Source organism: Cherax quadricarinatus, chromosome 58 (assembly GCF_038502225.1).
Source record: "Cherax quadricarinatus isolate ZL_2023a chromosome 58, ASM3850222v1, whole genome shotgun sequence".
In the NCBI taxonomy this organism is placed as follows: domain Eukaryota; kingdom Metazoa; phylum Arthropoda; class Malacostraca; order Decapoda; family Parastacidae; genus Cherax; species Cherax quadricarinatus.
Genome location: NC_091349.1, coordinates 13,420,355 through 13,440,410, shown reverse-complemented (window position 1 = coordinate 13,440,410; position 20,056 = coordinate 13,420,355). Strand labels below are relative to the sequence as shown.

Here is a 20,056-nt window from a genome sequence, read left to right as displayed (position 1 = left end):
ACACGGAATAGGAGAAATTTTTTCCTGGGTTGAGGCATGGCTGACAAATAGGCAGCAGAGAGTTTGCATAAATGGGGAGAAATCAGAATGGGAGCACGTCACAAGCGGTGTTCCACAAAGGTAGTGTTTGGCCCGTTGACCGTTGTTGTTTACAATTTACATAAACGACTTAGATGAGGGAATAAATAGCGACATAAGCAAATTTGCTGATGACACCAAAATAGGCCGTCCAGTTCATTCTAATGAGGACATTAGAGCACTCCAGGATGATTTGAATAGACTGATGCAATGGTCGAAGAAGTGGCAGATGCAGTTTAATATAGACAAATGCAAAGTTCTAAAAGTTGGACAGGAAAATAACCATGAGACATATAAACTAAATAATGTAGATCTTAATACTACTGATTGCGAAAAGGATTTAGGAGTTCTGGTTAGCAGTAATTTAAAACCAAGACAACAGTGCATTAGTGTTCGCAATAAAGCTAGCAGAATTCTTGGCTTCATATCTAGAAGTATAAATAATAGAAGTCCTCAGGTTGTTCTTCAACTCAATATATCCTTGGTTAGGCCTCATTTAGACTATGCTGCTCAGTTCTGGTCACCGTATTACAGAATGGATATAAATGCTCTGGAAAACGTACAGAGGAGGATGACAAAGATGATCCCATGTATCAGAAATCTTCCCTATGAGGATAGACTGAGGACCCTGAATCTGCACTCTCTCGAAAGGTGTAGAATTAGGGAGGATATGATCGAGGTGTATAAATGGAAAACAGGAATACATAAAGGGGATGTAAACAGCGTGCTGAAAATTTCCAGCCAAGACAGGACTCGCAGCAATGGTTTCAAGTTGGAAAAAATTCAGATTCATGAAGGATATAGGAAAGCACTGGTTTGGTAATAGAGTTGTGGATGAGTGGAACAAACTCCCGAGTACAGTTATTGAGGCTAAAACGTTGTGTAGTTTTAAAAATAGGTTAGATAAATACACGAGTGGGTGTGGGTGGGTGTGAACTGGACCTGACTACCTGGTGCTGCTGGGTCTGGTGCCGTGTTCCTTCCTTGAGTGGAGGTGACCAGACTGGGTGGGTCATTGGGCTCTTCCGGGGGACATGGACCTGCTCCACATGGGTCAGTAGGCCTGTTGCAGTGTTCTTTCTTATGTTCTTATGTTCGTAAGTAAATGTAAGGTAAGCATCTGCAAGAAAAATGACAGGATGGATAATGAGAACCTTCAAAACTAGGGATGCCAAGCCCATGATGACACTCTTCAGGTCGCTTGTTCTATCTAGGCTGGAATATTGCTGCACACTAACAGCACCTTTCAAGGCAGGTGAAATTGCTGACCTAGAAAATGTACAGAGAACCTTCACGGCGCGCATAACGGAGATAAAACACCTCAGTTACTGGGAGCGCTTGGAGTTCCTGAACATGTACTCCCTGGAATGCAGGCGGGAGAGATACATGATTATATACACCTGGAAAATCCTAGAGGGACTAGTACCGAACTTGCACACGAAAATCACTCACAACGAAAGCAAAAGACTTGGCAGACGATGCAACATCCCCCCAATGAAAAGCAGGGGTGTCACTAGCACGTTAAGAGACCATACAATAAGTGTCAGGGGCCCAAGACTGTTCAACTGCCTTCCAGCATACATAAGGGGGATTACCAACAGACCCCTGGCAGTCTTCAAGCTGGCACTGGACAAGCACCTAAAGTCGGTACCTGACCAGCCGGGCTGTGGCTCGTACGTTGGTTTGCGTGCAGCCAGCAGTAACAGCCTGGTTGATCAGGCTCTGATCCACCAGGAGGCCTGGCCACAGACCGGGCCGCGGGGGCGTTGACCCCCGGAACTCTCTCCAGGTAAGTAAGTGTAAGTCAAGTAAATGTAAGGTAAGTAAGTGTAAGTCAAGTTAAGTAAGTGTAAGTCAGGTAAGGTAAGTAAGTGTATAAGTCAAGTTAAGTAAATGTAAGTGTAAGTTAAGATAAGTAAATGTAAGTTAAGTAAATGTAAGGTAAGTGTAAGTTAAGTCAAGGTAAGTAAGTGTAAGTTTAAGTTAGGTGAATAAATGTAAGTTAAGTAAGTCTAAGGTAAGTAAATGTAAGGTAAGGTAGGATAAGGTAAGTAAATGTAAGTTAAAGGTAAATAAGTGAAAGTTAAGTAAGTTAAGCTTTATGTTGGGTTATTAATAGTTTAAGCTTCACTGTAAGTCCGCCCCTGCGTAAGAATGTTTATTTAGGTATAAGTACAGTTATCATACATAGTAACATATGCTTAACAATTCGCAAACGGTTGAACTTTTAGGAAACATTATCAGTCCGCACCCCTCAAGGGAGGTTCCTTGATGCTGGGGAGGGGCTCTTGATCTTGGGAATTGGATCTGTTTACCTGGAGAGAGTTTCGGGGGTCAACGCCCCCGCGGCCCGGTCTGTGACCAGGCCTCCTGGTGGATCAGCCCCTGATCAACCAGGCTGTTGCTGCTGGCTGCACGCAAACCAACGTACGAGCCACAGCCCGGCTGATCAGGAACTGACTTTAGGTGCTTATCCAGTGCCAGCTTGAAGACTGCCAGGGGTCTGTTGGTCATCCCCCTTATGTGTGCTGGGAGGCAGTTGAACAGTCTCGGGCCCCTGACACTTATTGTATGGTCTCTTAACGTGCTAGTGACACCCCTGCTTTTCATTGGGGGGATGGTGCATCGTCTGCCAAGTCTTTTGCTTTCGTAGTGAGTGATTTTCGTGTGCAAGTTCGGTACTAGTCCCTCTAGGATTTTCCAGGTGTATATAATCATGTATCTCTCCCTCCTGCGTTCCAGGGAATACAGGTTTAGAAACCTCAAGCGCTCCCAGTAATTGAGGTGTTTTATCTCCGTTATGCGCGCCGTGAAAGTTCTCTGTACATTTTCTAGGTCGGCAATTTCACCTGCCTTGAAAGGTGCTGTTAGAGTGCAGCAATATTCCAGCCTATCTGTGCTCCAGTTCTCTGAATTGAGCCTCTTCCGCACAACCAATTACAGTTGGTGTCCCACAGGGAAGTGTCCTTGGCCCTCTTCTCTTTCTCCTATACATAAATGACCTACCAAATGCTTCGCAATTACTCAAACCCACACTTTTTGCAGATGACACTACATACGTCTTCTCTCACCCGAGCCCAGTCACGCTAGCCAATACTGTAAACACCGAATTACAGAAAATATCTACCTGGATGAGGACTAACAAACTTACACTAAACATTGACAAAACCTACTTCATTCAGTTTGGTAACAGAGCTACAGATGTACCTCTTAACATAACAATAAACGGATCACCTATCACAAAGCGAACAGAGGGAAAATTCCTAGGAATCCACCTCGATAATAGACTCAAATTTCATACACATATACAACAAATTTCTAAGAAAATTTCTAAGACTGTAGGCATACTATCGAAGATACGGTACTATGTTCCACAGTCAGCCCTCCTGGCCCTATATCACTCTCTTATTTACCCCTATCTCACCTATGGAATTTGTGCATGGGGCTCAACAACAATTAACCATCTCAGACCACTAATTACCCAACAAAAGGCTGCAGTTAGAATGATAACAAATTCTCACTACAGGCAACACACTCCACCAATATTCAAAACACTCAACCTACTCACCATACAAAACATCCATACTTATTATTGCAACTATTACATACATAGAACACTTAACTCTGATATTAACCCTCCCCTCAAACATCTCCTTGCCAACCTCAACAGAACACATGACCATAACACAAGGCACAGATCACTCTTTGATGTTCCTCGTGTCCATCTCACGCTATGCAAAAACTCAATGCACATAAAAGGCCCTAAAATCTGGAATTCATTACCTGTAAATATAAAAGAAACACTACCTGTTTATAAATTCAAGTCTCTTCTCAAAGATCACTTACTCACTCAAAACCAAATAAATACTGAATAACTGAACCTTATAAATTGTATATCTTAAATGTTTCTCACAATTATATCACACAAATGTTAAACCTAAGACCCAATCTAACTTTGTTACTTTTTTAAATACACTACCTAACAGAATACTCCATTCTACTGAATGTACAGCAATGCATGCAACCATATGACCTGTCTTTGTAATACTCATTTGTGCTTTATAGTTATCTGTTTACAATAATGTTTTATCACTGATTTCATCATTGCTTAGTTAATCTTAAGTTAATTTTAAGCCAGCCCATAATGCTATGCATATAAGTGGCTTTGGCATGCTGCTCTTACCTGTATTTTTTGTACCTCTGTATGTATGCTTAAATTTCTAAATAAATAAATAAATAAATAAATAAATAAATACCTTCCATCCCCCCCGCATGCGCTGTATAATCCTACGGGTTCAGCGTTCCCCCATTATTATTATTATTATCTCAGTCCACAGCAGGATTCGAACCTGCACACTGTCAAGAGTACAAAGTACTTTATCCACTCAGTGGCCAAAGTACTCTGTGTACTCTGACACAGTCTGCAGGTTCGAATCCTGCTGTGGACCGAGAGATAATATTTGATAGTAACATGCGTAAATTACCTCGGATAACCCCTCCCCCCCCCCCAAAAAAAAAAAAAAAAGTTAGAAAAAATGACTTATTTCCCTCTGTGTCCTTGGTAAGTCAGTACGTTCATTCGGGTACAATTACACAATCTTTGGATGATTAAATTGTCTTGTATAATAATATATGTAAACCACCTAGGATAACCCAAAAAAGGTCAGGTGACATTTCCATTGAAGTTATTAATGACATAGTTAATATTCGTACAAGTTATATTGAACTTACTTTTTCTCAGCTTAATAGTTATATAACTAAAGCTTACTTACTTACTTAATTGATTTACTCTCCTTATTTTGTTTTACTGTCAGTGATGATAACTGATTTTGACTATGTAATATAAGATTTCGTTCGGATTTTTAACCCCGGAGGGTTAGCCACCCAGGATAACCCAAGAAAGTCAGTGCGTCATCGAGGACTGTCTGACTTATTTCCATTGGGGTCCTTAATCTTGTCCCCCAGGATGAGACCCATACCAGTCGACTAACACCCAGGTACCTATTTGCTGCTAGGTGAACAGGACAACAGGTGTAAGGAAACGTGTCGAAATGTTCCCACCCGCCGGGAATCGAACCCTGGCCCTCCGTGTGTGAAGCGGGAGCTTTAGCCGCCAGGCCACCGGACCCGTGGATTATTATTATTATAATCAAGGGGGAACCGCTAAACCCGGAGGATTATACAGCGCCTGGGGGAGATGTGGAAGGCATTCAGGCTTAATTCGGGGAACTGGAGCACAGATCCAATTCCCTAAATCAAGAGCCCCTCACCAACATCAAGGAACCTTCCTTGAAGGAAATAATTGAGTTTTTTTGTGGGAGTTATCTTGAGTAATTTATACATATTAATAGATAAGACACCTGTAATGATCCAAAAATGTGGAAGTATACCTAAATAAAGTTATTAACATTGTGGTATAACAAGTGTAGTGAGGATGTATGATAGTTTACTGAGCTTCACCAAGTTAACCAAGTGATCCTAACTTAAACACACATATCAGAGGTATGGAGCGCTTATATACCAATATTATACACACATGTGAGGTTATTTGGCCATATATCTCTATAGATATAAATAATAGTGAGAGACAGTGGTGCTAAATGAGGCGTTGAGGGTGTAACATGACTCGAACGGGTTTAGCGCTCCTTCATGACTAACATAAACTGATAGGTACCCCAATGAAAATACTCACTGTATATGGGTTGTCCCAAATTAAATTTTCCATAATTTACCACATAAAACAACGTAAATCCAGATGGAAATAAATTACAGTGCTTGATCCTATTTTGTGTTATTTTAGGTTAAATTCTGTGTAATTTATCATATAAAACATTAATAGTTTACAATTATGCGTATGTGGCCTAAATAAGCACTCGTGGTAGCACCCTCGGCTCACATCTAAAAGACCTGGGTTCAAACCCAGTAAGGATGGAGACAGCATGTACTCGCCTATATATAGTTGCAAGGGTCGATTCACAGTTCCTGTCCCTGCCACATCACTGGTTGCTACTAGGTCCACTCTCTCCCTGCTCCAAGAGCCTTATCATACCTCTTCTTAAAGCTGTGTATGGGTCCTGCCTCCACTACATCACTCTCCAGATTGTTCCACTTCCTGACAACTCTATGGCTGAAGAAATGCTTCCTAACATCTCTGTGGCTCATCTGAGTTTTCAGCTTCTAGTTGTGTCTCATCTCTGAAACATTCTGTCCCTGTCCACCTTGTCAATTCCTCTCAGCATTTTGTACATCGTTATCATGTGTCTCCTATCTCTCGTGTGTCATCGGGTTGAGTTCCCTTAACCTCTCCTCATTAGCTCTGGGACTAGTCTTGTTGCAAACCTCTGCACTTTCTGGAATTTCTTGATATTCTTGACCAGGTGTGGGCTCCATATTGGTGCCTCATACTCCACTATGGGCCTAACTTACATGGTGTACAGTGTCATGAATAACCTCTTACCCAAATGTCAAAATACTATTCTTAGATTTGCCAGGCATGCATTTGCTTTGGCAGTTATTTGGTTGATGTGCATCTCAGGGAATGTGCTCATTATGATACTCACCCAAGATCCTTATCCTTGAGTGAGATTTCCAGCTTTTGTCCCCCAAGTCTGTGCTCCATGTATGGTTCCTTACACCTTTTGCCTCTGTTCACTGAGCAGTAAGTAGGTACCTGGGTGTTAGTGAACTCTTGTGAGTTGCATCCTGGGAAAAAAGACTAAAGAACCAAATTAATTATAAACCAGACTGGAGGCTTTATTTGAATAATTAACCATGATGGATTGACAACCCAGGATAACCCTGTAAAGCCACTCATTGTGGCCTATTTCCACCAGGGTCCTGTTTTAGTTCCACCCCAGGATGCAACCCTCAAAGGTAGACTAACACACAGGTATCTATTTACCACAAGGCAACAGGGACAGAGTATGGAGGAGGTGAATATATTCAGATATTTGGAAGTAGATGTGTCAGCAGATGGGTCTATGAAAGATAAGGTGAATCATAGAATGGACAAGGGGAGAAAGGTGAGTGGTGAACTGAGGAGTCTGTGGAGACAGAACTTTATCCATGAAAGCAAAGAGGGGAATGTATGAGAGTATAGTTATACCAATGCTCATGTATGGGTGTCAGGCATGGGTTGTGAATGTTGCAACATGGAGAAGGCTGGAGGCAGTAGAGATGTCATGCCTGAGGGCAATGTGTGGTGTGAAATTAGGAGGAGGTACAGGATTACCAAAACTATAATCCAAAGGGCTGAGGAGGGTTTATTGAGATGGTTTGAACATGTAGAGAAGATGGAACGAAATAGAATGACTTCGAGAATGTAGGGGGTCAGCCTAGGAAAGAAAGGTTGGAGGGAGGGGGGTAAAGGAAGTTTTGTGTGCGAGGGGCTTGGACTTCCAGCAGGCATGCATGAGCGTGTTAGATAGGAGCAAATGGAGACAAATGGTTTTTAGGACTTGACAGCCTGCAGTTTCCCTGAAATCCTTTATGAAGGGTCTCAGGGAAACTGCAGGCTGGACTTGATTCCTGGAGATGGGAAGTACAGTGCCAGCACTCTGTAGGAGGGGTGTTAATATTGCAGTTTTATAACTGTAGTGTAAGCACACCTCTGACAAGACAGTGATGGAGTGAATGATGATGAAAGTTTTTCTTTTTTGGGCCACCCTGCCTTGGTGGGAAATGGCTGATGTGTTAATAAATAATAAATAACAGGGACAGCAAGTGATAATGATAATTTATATCATTGCTAGTAATCCCTTCCTTAAATCTCTTGTTAGAGCAACTGCTCAAGAAGAAATTTCTCACCTAGCTGGTAGTAATAAGTTATCACAAGTTATATACACTGATGGATCTAAACAGGAGTCTTCTGGCAGGGCTGCATCTGCTCTTGTTGCCACCTCCCTAGTTAAGAACGATAATAAATTTGTTGAGTTAGGCATAAGAATTAACAATTTGGCGTCTACACTGCAAACTGAATTGTTTGCAATCCTAATGGTGCTAAAGCTAACCTATGACACTGAGCTTGACTCTATCATCATTACTGATTCTATGTCATCATTGAAGGCTCTTGACTCATATAATGACTCCAACAACATGCTCATTGGAGAAGCCAGGTAAAGATACTCAAAAATTAGGGACAAAGGAATTAATGTACAATTGCTATGGATCCCATCACACATTGGATTACTCCTTCATGATAAAGTTGATATGTTAGCCAAAAAGAGTACCCAAAAGGAGAATGTAGAATATAACTTTGGTATAACTGTGTCTAGCATTAGGAATAATATTAGGAGAGAAGTAAATAATGAAAATGATTGTTATAGGAATGCAGTTAGAAGCCTGAGTAGATCTATAACCCACTATGATAACATGAACGTAGATAAGTATGTTTATGGAGCAACTTGCGATGTGAACAGACTGACTGATGTTGTAATAGCCAGGCTTAGGCTTGGTTACAAGTACTTCTGGCAGTTTGGGAGACACACAGATGATGATCAAACTAAATGTAAATTATGTGATCAGGCATATGGTCACTCTCTTGAACACTATGTGCTTAATTGTCCACTTATTGAGGAATACAGAGACAGACAGTATAATAACCTATGTGACATGTCAAGATATCTTATTAATGAAAATAAGATACCAGATATACTAAGCAAATTTCCTAAATTTGCTTGTAACAGATAAGTGAACTATAGATATGTAGATATAAATCCATATGTATTCATGTTAACCCTTTGGGGCCTAGTTCCTAGGCCTTTTGTGTATCCATATGCTCTCGCGCTACCGTCCACAGGATGGATATGGGGTGCACAATAAACTAGCCACTTCGGTGGCAAAATCTAAAAAAATCTAATCTGCATAGACTGGTTATACATGAGACCACATATGAAGTAACACTGCAGTAGGCCTATTGGCCCATGGTAGGCAGGCCTAACTCATACCAACTTATACGTATGCCTATATAACCTATATTTAAAGCTACCAAAAGTTCTCACTTCAAGTACACTGCCTGGGAGTTTGTCACTGATCTTCAACTCGATTGCCAAACCAGAACTTCCTCATGTTATTTCTCATCTAAATTTCTCCAGTTTGAATCCATTGTTGCAAGTCCTGTCTCGGCAAGATATTTTCAATATGCTATTTTATCCCCTTCACCATATGTAGCAATTATGTGGGGTTCGACCCCATGTGCTATTGGTAGTGAGCCTAGTGTGATAACCACTGTTACAAGGTACGTTTCTTGGGTTATCCTGGATCACTAACCTTTTGGGTTAATAATCCAAATAAAATCTTTTCACTTTCAGGGAAGAGGATGCCACGATGTCAGTGAAGGGCTCTTGATCCAGAGAATTTAAGCTTCTCAACCCTACTTAGGTGCTCTATGACCAATGAAAATAATAATAATCATATTGCTTTCCTTCCCTGCCCTAAGCAATGTACTGTTTATACGTGCATAAAAGAATAGTTCAAAAAACTTAATGCAAATCTTCCCAGCTTGACAGTCAATGTATATATTCAAATAATCGAATGATTGATTGGTTTATTATTGAGGTCAGCATCATACTTGCTTATTGAAGTTCATTTCAGTAAGGAAAAATTCATAGTCATGTAGAAGTGTCAAGTTAAGATGACAGTCTGTGATATCCCTTCAATAACTAAATAAAAGATTTATTTCCATGGGGTCCCTATACATGGTTGAAGATCTTATTCAGATACTTAACCCAGAGGGTTAGTAACCTAGAATAACTTAAGGTCATTATACATATATGGCCTGTTTCCGTTAGGATTCTTTAGTCTGCTTCCTCAGGATGCGATCCACAACAGTCACCTAACAAATCATACCTTAAATTGTGCCATTCATACATTTGCTACCTTTTACAATAGTAGTTAACTGCTTAAGAAATCCTACTTAACTGAAGATCATTGAATCAGTCTGAAGTATTGATGCATACTTTTAAAATTGTACTATTGTTCATTTACTTATCTCTCTTTTTTGTACATTTAATAACTCCTCCTTAATAATGTGTGTCTAGTTCTTAAATAGTTTTTAAGCATTAGGATTAGTTTGCAAGAAATGCACTGCATGCTAGTGACTTTCTTTTATGCCTACAATATTATCTGTATACTCCATAAAAGATATAAAATATTCGAATTTGAACACGTGTGCCCACGTATTCCTGCTAGGTGAGCAGGAGCAACAGGTGTCCATAGCTCAACCGCTATCTCACTCAGCTCACACCCTGAGGTCTGGGGGTCGATACCCGGTACAACTGGAAACATTCAGACGTGTTTCCTTAAGACACCTTCTGTCCATGTTCACCCATCAGTAAAATAGGTACCTGGGTGTTAATCGACTGGTGTGGGTTGCATCCTGGGACAAAATTGACCTAATTTGCCCAAAATGCTCTACATAACAAGGGGCTTTCTATATATTATTATTATTATTAGGTACAGGGTATTAGTAAACATGCCCAGTGGTCCCTTTCTAGCCAGGATTGAATTCAGGTCCTTTGTTGTGAACCACGTGTCTTCACTCTGTATCCAAACTTTCAGGATGGTGCAGTCTTCATCTGCTTCCAACTCTTATATTTATTAAAAGACTACTAATCATCCAGAGTCTTCTTGCCTTTCTGCTAATACTGCTGATTCATCATATCTGTCTTCTTTATCTTCTTTTGCACCTGTCTGGAGTCCTCCACAGTCTCCCTCTGCAAACCACTCAATGAGCGGGGATTGAACCCATGGCAAGTGAGTCCTCAACTCACTTATCATGGGTTCAGTCGCCACCCATTCCGTGTTTTGTTTGCAATTGTGTTATTACGATTTCATGAATCCCTTTACAGAAGTGGTTGTCGATGTTTCAGATATGGAGACAAACACTATAGCCTTATTTATATAAGCTTCTGCCCCAGTAATTATTCACAAATAAAAATAGACTTTAGAACAATCCTCAACATCTTCCTTTAAGCACCAACAGATCACCTATTAATAGCACTAGAAATATCATGTAATATAATAATGTAATACAAGTCCACGTCCCTTTATCCGAAATTCTGAAATTCCAAAAATTCCAAAAATCAAAGCTTTTTCGTGGAGTGTGGAGCATCAGTCATCTCTACATAACTCCAATGCTGCCATGTTGAAACTACCACTGTTTATGATTTAAAGAAACAGAAAGACAAGTTACTGAAGTATTACATATAGTGATAGTGATGACCAAAAACTAATGAAAAATAGGATGATGATGATGATGACATTTTGAACACAGGTGAAAAAGTCCCCATAGACAATATGGTGAAAGTGTGTGATCAGTTAATTGCTGGCCTTGAACAATGTACATTTATCAGTGAGCAAGAGATTATAGCAATTTACTCAGTTAAAGAGAGATTGCTTAGACAGAAACCTATGTTAATAAGACAGATGACACTTGAAGAAGTCTTTAAAAATGCCATCTGTCAATCATCTTGAGAATCATGTTCCTGATCTATAATTATCCCATTATTTCATTTATCAATATATTACTTTATAAATAAACCATAGTAGTACAGTGGACCCTCGACTAACGCTATTAATCCGTTCCTGAGAGCTCATCGTTAGTCAAAATTATCGTTAGTCAAGTTAATTTTCCCCATAAGAAATAATGGAAATCAAATTAATCCGTGCAGGACACCCCAGAGTATGAAAAAAAATTGTTTTTACTGCATGAAATATTAATTTTAATACACACAAACTGAAGAAGACATGCACAGTTACATGACACTTACCTTTATTGAAGATCTGGTGATGATTGATGGGATGGGAGGAGGGGAGAGTGTTGATGGTCTTAGTGTTTAGAAGGGGAATCCCCTTCCATTAGGACTCGTGATAATATGAAATGTTCCGATTGTATGTTTGGATGAGATCGTGGTGGCTGGCTGGCTTGTAAACACTGGCACCCACGGGACAAGTGAGGCGCGCTCAGGCCAAAGTGGACGTGTCTCAAACAGAACGAATAGCATTGGTCGGACTTTTTAGCGATAGTCGAGGCAAAATTTTTGCGTTAAAATGTATTGCTAGTCGGATTTAACGTTAGACGATGCCAGCGTTGGTCGAGGGTCCACTGTATTTGTAGTCTTTATTTATACCACTTAATGTGAGCATTCATACATTTTTGCTGCAGTGTTAATGTTTGATTATGGGGTACTGCCCTAGACATCACCTTCATTCTGAAAATTGAAAAATTCTGAAATTCGAAACACTACTGGCCCCAAGGGTTTCGGATAAAGGGATGTGGACCTGTATAATAAAATACAGTGGAACCTCGATTTTTGTATGCCCTAGTTTGTATGTAAAACTATAGTTATTCTCTATAAGATGTATTTTTTGTTAATACACCTACCATCCGACTTATGACCGAGTTCGGTTCCGAGAAACCGGTCGTAAGTCGAAATGGTCATAAGTCGAACTTTACTACTGAATATCAACAAAACATTTTTGTAATGACTATTTTATTGTTTTATTTTGGTATTTCATGTTTTACTTTACTTTTTATGTTGTTAGTACTGTATTTTATACTGTAAAGTTTAGGATAAACACTGTGTACAACACAAATAGTTGTTTATTTCCCAGAAATTTGGCATAAAAAACACGGTCGTAAGTCGAGTGGTCGTAAGTCGAGCAGGTTGTAAGTCAGATGGTAGGTGTATTTTCCATAAGAAATAACATAAATCCAATTAATCTGTTCCAGACACCCAAAAATATTAACAAAAAATACATTTTATAGAGAATAACTAGTTTTACATACAAACCAGGGCATACGAAAACCAAGGTTCCACTGTATAATGTAATATAATGTAATAATATAGAAATATAATGCTCCATATGTATGACTCAAACTGAGCATTCACTCCATACAAATCAAAGGACCTAAAATGTGTATTAAAAAACCAGCCTGCACTTTAACCCCTAAAACTGTCCAAAAGTAGATCTACATTCGCTCGCATAGCACTCCGAACGTGGATCTACTTTTTTTTTACATGCTTTCAAATGAGGAAAATCAAGGTCAGAGTGTTACACGCGTAAACAAGACTACGTTTGGACAGTTTAAGAATTAAAGGATTGGTTTGGGATATTGGATGTTTGGAGTGACATCTAAACTGTCATATCTGGGCATTTCTACAAAGACAGTGATTATGTGTGAATGATGGTGAAAGTGTGAAAGTATTGAATGGTGAAAGTGTGAAAGTATTGAATGATGGTGAAAGTGTTTCTTTTTTGAGTCACGCTGCCCCGGTGGGAGATGGCCGACGTGTTGAAAAAAAAAAAATATTTTATAGTAATGATCATAAATGTTTATGTCTAATACATTTTTTTGTTTACTTTAATCATAGCTCTTGCATTGAAATACAGAAAGTGTAAATGCTGAACTGTCTCTTATTAAATTACTGTTCTGTTTAATATTCATTATCTCTATGCCTGCTAGTAAAACCTCAGTATAGCACACCAGTAAGAGTGTTATGGATTAGTATGCAGTTAGTCAGAAATGTTACAGATTACGTAGTATGCTGTGAGCCGGAAATGTTATAGATTAGTATGTTGTTAGTCTGAAATGTTACGGATTAGTATGCTGCTAACTGGAAATGTTATGTATTAATATGCCAGGAAATGGAAATATTATATATTAGTATGCTATGACTTGGAAGTGTTATGAATTAGTACATACGTATGCTGTGAGTTGGATGTGCCATGGATTAGCATGATGAGTTACAAGGGCCTTATATTGGTGTGCTCTGACCTAAAAGTACTAAAATTGATGTGCTATAAATGAGGAGTATGTTGCCTCATAATGATACTTAAGTTTTAGCTGTTAAGCTTGGGCATTTTCCAGATGGGTCGAAAGGATGCTCAAATGCCAAGCCTTCCGGTAGACAATTATAGGAAACAGATTGGTGAGTGAGAAATAATTCTTTATCTATTTGCATTGTTTATATTTTTTGCCAAGTAAGCTGTTTTTCATTTTGCTATGGCATTTGACAAATGCAGTCATGGAGTGTATCCCCATAAACTGAAGTCAGTAGATATAACTGTTAAAGTAAAAGAATGGATATTAAATTTTCTAACAAACAGAAGACAAATACAGCAGTAGTAGTTAAGACAGCACAAGGTAGCATCAGCATGGTCCTGGTGCCTTCACTCTTTCTCATCCTGAAAACACTATAGTTACATTTTCACATTGTCCTTTGTACACAGTACCAAAATATGCATGGATCTGCCTAAGTGGAAGATACAAATTGCTGGTAGATATCCACAAAATCTTCCGGTTGGCAATGAATAATAGCATTGATATTCAATAGTGACACATTCCAAGAACTCAGAAATGAAGAGAATAAAGAACTCAAATGAGCATTTCATGAAAAACACAGGAGGACCATCGCATAGAAGATTAGGAACACGTAAAAGAACTTAGGTAGTATAATAATGCTGAATGACCTCTCATTTGGAGAGCACAATAAGGTAAATGCTGCAAAGGACAGAAAAATGATAAGGTGGATAATGAAAACTTTAAAGACAAGAACTAACACTAATAGTGACACTATTCAAATCATTTGTGGTTTCATGTCTGGAACAGTGTCTGGGCAGGGAAGATATTAGAGCTAGAAAATGTACAGAGATTTGTATAAGAAATTAGTTGGGTCCCTAATGCTAGTCGGGGCCCTATTGTAGCTATTAAGAGACACTAATTTAAAAAATATTTACTCCTATAGCTCTGCCTGATATATTGATAAACTGAAGAGAAGTTTCATCGCATGGCTTTCTCTTAATGCTCATGTTATTCTCAGGTAAACATAACAAGAGGCAGACAACCACAACTGTTAAGGACTTAAAGAAACACACTGAAAGAAACAGCAGTTCTTATAAAGTAACTCAGGTTAGTGCACTTGGGTTTATGGAATGTTATCATGAACAACTGTTTTACTTATTAAACTGCAAGATCAGTTTGGAGTGGCATTTGAACTGTAGTATTGATGTGCCTCTGGCACACCAGTGCTGGAATGAGAGATGGTGAAAGCGTTTCTTCTTTTTCGGGTCACCCTATCTCGGCGGGAGACAGCCAATGTGTTAAAAAAAACAAAAACAAGATTCATATAATGTTTGAAATAAGATTTTATATATGTACAGGTTTCTTGCTGTATGTGGGTCCAAAAGACTTTGTGTGCATTTGCTATTACTGTATGGTATTTCACATTCAGTGAAAAAGACTTGAACTGTGGAATTTTGAATTGAAAACTCCATAAGCATGATATATATTCGTTGTATATGATTGGTATACTTTGCAAAGTATTTGGAGGCTCTTATTATACAGAGTTAAGTGTTTATGGCCTGAGGTTAGTACAGCTGCCTTAGGTCAAGAATGCATCTACTGCATAAAGCCAAAAACACCTGTAACTATCATTAGTACTTTCTGGTGTTTATGTCACTTCTCAGCAGCATGTTTATAAAATATCCATCACTGAATAATCCAGTTTGAAATTATTTCTGTAATTTCCCCCTCATTGTTCTTATGTATAGGACCTTCGATCAGCTTTCATCTTATCTTCTCTTCAGTGCACTCAGGATATCACAAACTTCTGCACCAGCCTTCGTTGAGTATCAGTGATAAATTTCCCCCATTCTCTCTGGGACGCTTGCCCGCATCTATTTTGCCTGCCAGGCACACTACAGGAGGGGCACCTGTTCATTGGCTTACTTTTAGCCAGCTCCATTTTTTCCACTCTGCGGATAATTCTTTAACAGTCTTTGGTGGGAAGCTGGTTACTGTACTCAGGTGGGGGTGTAGGGGGTCCCACTCTGCTGGGGCTTGGCAAGGGGGTCCACCAGATCTAATTGGAAACTTCAAGGTTCTATTTCTGTTTACAAAGGAACTTTTGTTTCTTTTCTCTCATCGCCCAACCTTAGGCAACAAATCTTCCTCATCCTATCAAGAAGTTGGGCTCGATACGGCTTATGCTGCCAGTGGCCCTGATAAACCCAAGAAAGAAAGAACAACTCAGGATATCACTCACTCATTTTACTACATCAACCTCTTCACCAGCATTGTCAGAGTCATATGTTAATTCTGTCATCTCATTTATTCCTGTGTTTTTTATTTCCTGATGACATCCACTTCCATTGCTTTTCCTAAGACCTCGGTAATATATTAGCCTTGAATATTATTTCTAGTATTGTGGCTCCCAGTATTCTCTGTGCAGCATGTTGAGGTACGTGTACTACTTTCATATATACGTATTTAAACATCGTCCACCTAACCCTATTGTAAATTCAAGTATTGTCACAAATTGTTAGTACAGTGGACCCGCGCATAACGATTACCTCCGAATGCGACCAATTATGTAAGTGTATTTATGTAAGTGCGTTTGTACGTGTATGTTTGGGGGTCTGAAATGGACTAATCTACTTCACAATATTTCTTATGGGAACAAGTTCGGTCAGTACTGGCACCTGAACATACTTTTGGAGTGAAAAAATATCGTTAACCGGGGGTCCACTGTATATTTCTTGTAGATGTATTTTTTTTTTTTTTTTTTTTTTTTTTACATTTTGGCTGTGTCCCACCAAGGCAAGGTATCCCAAATTATATTGCACTTCATGAAGCGTTCAGTCCATGTACCTACTTCGAGTTTACCTGAAGAGGGTGTCGGGGGTCAACGCCCCCACAGCTCAGTCTGAGACCAGGCATCATGGTGGATCAGGGTCTGATCAACCAGGCTGTTACTGCCGGCTGCACACAAACTGACATTTGAACCACAGCCTGGTTGGTCAGGTACTGACTTTAGGTGCCTGTCCAGTGCCTTCTTGAAGACAGCCAGGGGTCTATTGGTAATCCCCCTTATGTATGCTGGGATGACATTCTTCTTTGCAAATATACAGGGTCTAAAGCCAGCAACAAACAACAAAATACCTTTCATCCGTGGACTGCTTGCAGAGGCAAAGGCAATGTTCGCGGCTTTCACTGAGACCCACATAAAGGATCACTTGGACAACGAAATATGGATCCCAGGTTACAACCTATACAGATGTGACAGAGTGAAAAGGCAAAAGGGGGGGGTTGGCCTGTACATTGCAGAGTCACTTGTTTGCACAGAACTGCTAAATGCCTCAAATGATGTAGTGGAAGTTTTAGCAGTAAAGGTCGAGAACCAAAACCTAGTCATTGTGGTAGTCTACAAGCCTCCGGATGCAACATCCCAGCAATTCCAGGAACAGCTGTTAAAAATTGACCATTGTCTGGAAAATCTTCCAGCTCCTGCACCCAACATCTTGCTCCTGGGGGATTTCAAATTAAGGCACCTAAAATGGAGGAATATAGCAAATAATATTGTTGCAGTAATAACACCAGGAGGCAGCTCTGATGAAAACTCACACTCACACGAGCTTTTAAATCTCTGCACAAAATTCAATTTAAACCAGCAAATAATAGAGCCTACTAGACTGGAGAATACACTAGACCTCATCTTCACTAACAATGATGATCTGATAAGAAATGTAACTTATCAAAAACAATATACTCAGATTACAACATAATTGAGGTTCAGACATGTATGCGTGGAGCCCCAGACCGACATAATGAGACTAGTCACGAGGGAGCATTCACCAAATTCAACTTCAATAACAAAAACAAAGTGGGACCAAGTAAACCAAGTCCTAACCGATATAAGCTGGGAAGATATACTAAGCAACACGGACCCCAACGTATGCCTAGAACAGATTAACTTGGTGGCACTCGATGTATGCACAAGGCTTATTCCTCTAAGAAAAAGGAGGAGTAGATGTAAAATAGAAAGAGACAGGCGCTCCCTTTACAGGCGACGGAAAAGAATAACAGAGCGGCTAAAAGAGGTCAATATATCTGAAATGGTCAGAGAAATAGCAAGCATCGAACTCAAGCTAAAGGAATCTTATAGGAGTCAGGAATCGCGGGAAGAACTAAAAGCCATAAATGAAATCGAAAGAAGCCCAAAGTATTTCTTCTCCTATGCCAAATCAAAGTCGAGAACAACATCCAGTATTGGGCCCCTACTTAAACAAGATGGGTCCTACACAGTTGACAGCAAGGAAATGAGTGAGCTACTCAAGTCCCAATATGACTCAGTTTTTAGCAAGCTGCTAACCAGACTGAGAGTCGAAGATCAAAACAAATTTTTTATAAGAGAGCCACAAAATTTGGTTAACACAAGCCTATCCGATGTTATCCTGACGCCAAATGACTTCGAACAGGCGATAAATGACATGCCCATGCACTCTGCCCCAGGGCCAGACTCATGGAACTCCGTGTTCATCCCTCTCCTATGGAGAGGGAGCATGGACACGGGGGTCGTCCCACAGTTACTAAAAACAACAGACATAGCCCCACTCCACAAAGGGGGGCAGTAAAGCAACAGCAAAGAACTACAGACCGATAGCACTAACATCCCATATCATAAAAATCTTTGAAAGGGTCCTAAGAAGCAAGATCACCACCCATCTAGAAACCCATCAGTTACACAACCCAGGGCAACATGGGTTTAGAACAGGTCGCTCCTGTCTGTCTCAACTATTGGATCACTATGACAAGGTCCTAAATGCACTAGAAGATAAAACGAATGCAGATGTAATATATACAGACTTTGCAAAAGCCTTCGACAAGTGTGACCATGGCATAATAGCGCACAAAATGCGTGCTAAAGGGATAACAGGAAAAGTCGGTCGATGGATCTATAATTTCCTCACTAACAGAACACAGAGAGTAGTCGTCGACAGAGTAAAGTCCGAGGCAGCTACGGTGAAAAGCTCTGTTCCACAAGGCACAGTACTCGCTCCCATCTTGTTCCTCATCCTCATATCCGACATAGACAAGGATGTCAGCCACAGCACCGTGTCTTCCTTTGCAGATGACACCCGAATCTGCATGACAGTGTCTTCCATTGCAGACACTGCAAGGCTCCAGGCGGACACCAACCGAATCTTTCAGTGGGCTGCAGAAAACAATATGAAGTTCAACGATGAGAAATTTCAATTACTCAGATATGGTAAACACGAGGAAATTAAATCTTCATCAGAGTACAAAACAAATTCTGGCCACAAAATAGAGCGAAACACCAATGTCAAAGACCTGGGAGTGATCATGTCGGAGGATCTCACCTTCAAGGACAATAACATTGTATCAATCGCATCTGCTAGAAAAATGACAGGATGGATAATGAGAACCTTCAAAACTAGGGAGGCCAAGCCCATGATGACACTCTTCAGGTCACTTGTTCTATCTAGGCTGGAATATTGCTGCACACTAACAGCACCTTTCAAGGCAGGTGAAATTGCTGACCTAGAAAATGTACAGAGAACCTTCACGGCGCGCATAATGGAGATAAAACACCTCAATTACTGGGAGCGCTTGAGGTTCCTGAACCTGTATTCCCTGGAACGCAGGCGGGAGAGATACATGATTATATACACCTGGAAAATCCTAGAGGGACTAGTACCGAACTTGCACACGAAAATCACTCACTACGAAAGCAAAAGACTTGGCAGACGATGCAACATCCCCCCAATGAAAAGCAGGGGTGTCACTAGCACGTTAAGAGACCATACAATAAGTGTCAGGGGCCCGAGACTGTTCAACTGCCTCCCAGCATACATAAGGGGGATTAGAAACAGACCCCTGGCAGTCTTCAAGCTAGCACTGGACAAGCACCTAAAGTCGGTTCCTGACCAGCCGGGCTGTGGCTCGTACGTTGGTTTGCGTGCAGCCAGCAGCAACAGTCTGGTTGATCAGGCTCTGATCCACCAGGAGGCCTGGTCACAGACCGGGCCGCGAGGGCGTTGACCCCCGGAACTCTCTCCAGGTAAACTCCAGTCTTGGGCCCCAGACACTTATTGTGTTGTCTCTCAATGTACTCATAGTGTCCCTGCTTTTCATCGGGGGACTGTTGCATCTCCTGCCGAGTCTTTTGCTTTCATA

General features: G+C 40.3%; 1 protein-coding gene across 1 annotated transcript in view; it reads left to right on the top strand.

Moving 5' to 3' along the window:
• The window catches only part of LOC128698094 (triple QxxK/R motif-containing protein), a 38,013-nt gene that overhangs the window by 2,937 nt on the left and 15,020 nt on the right, over nt 1-20,056 (top strand). The window contains exons 2-3 of the mRNA XM_070097617.1: nt 13,949-14,009; nt 14,901-14,989. Of these exons, the coding sequence (XP_069953718.1) occupies nt 13,949-14,009; nt 14,901-14,989 (150 nt within the window). The remainder of the gene's footprint in view (nt 1-13,948; nt 14,010-14,900; nt 14,990-20,056) is intronic.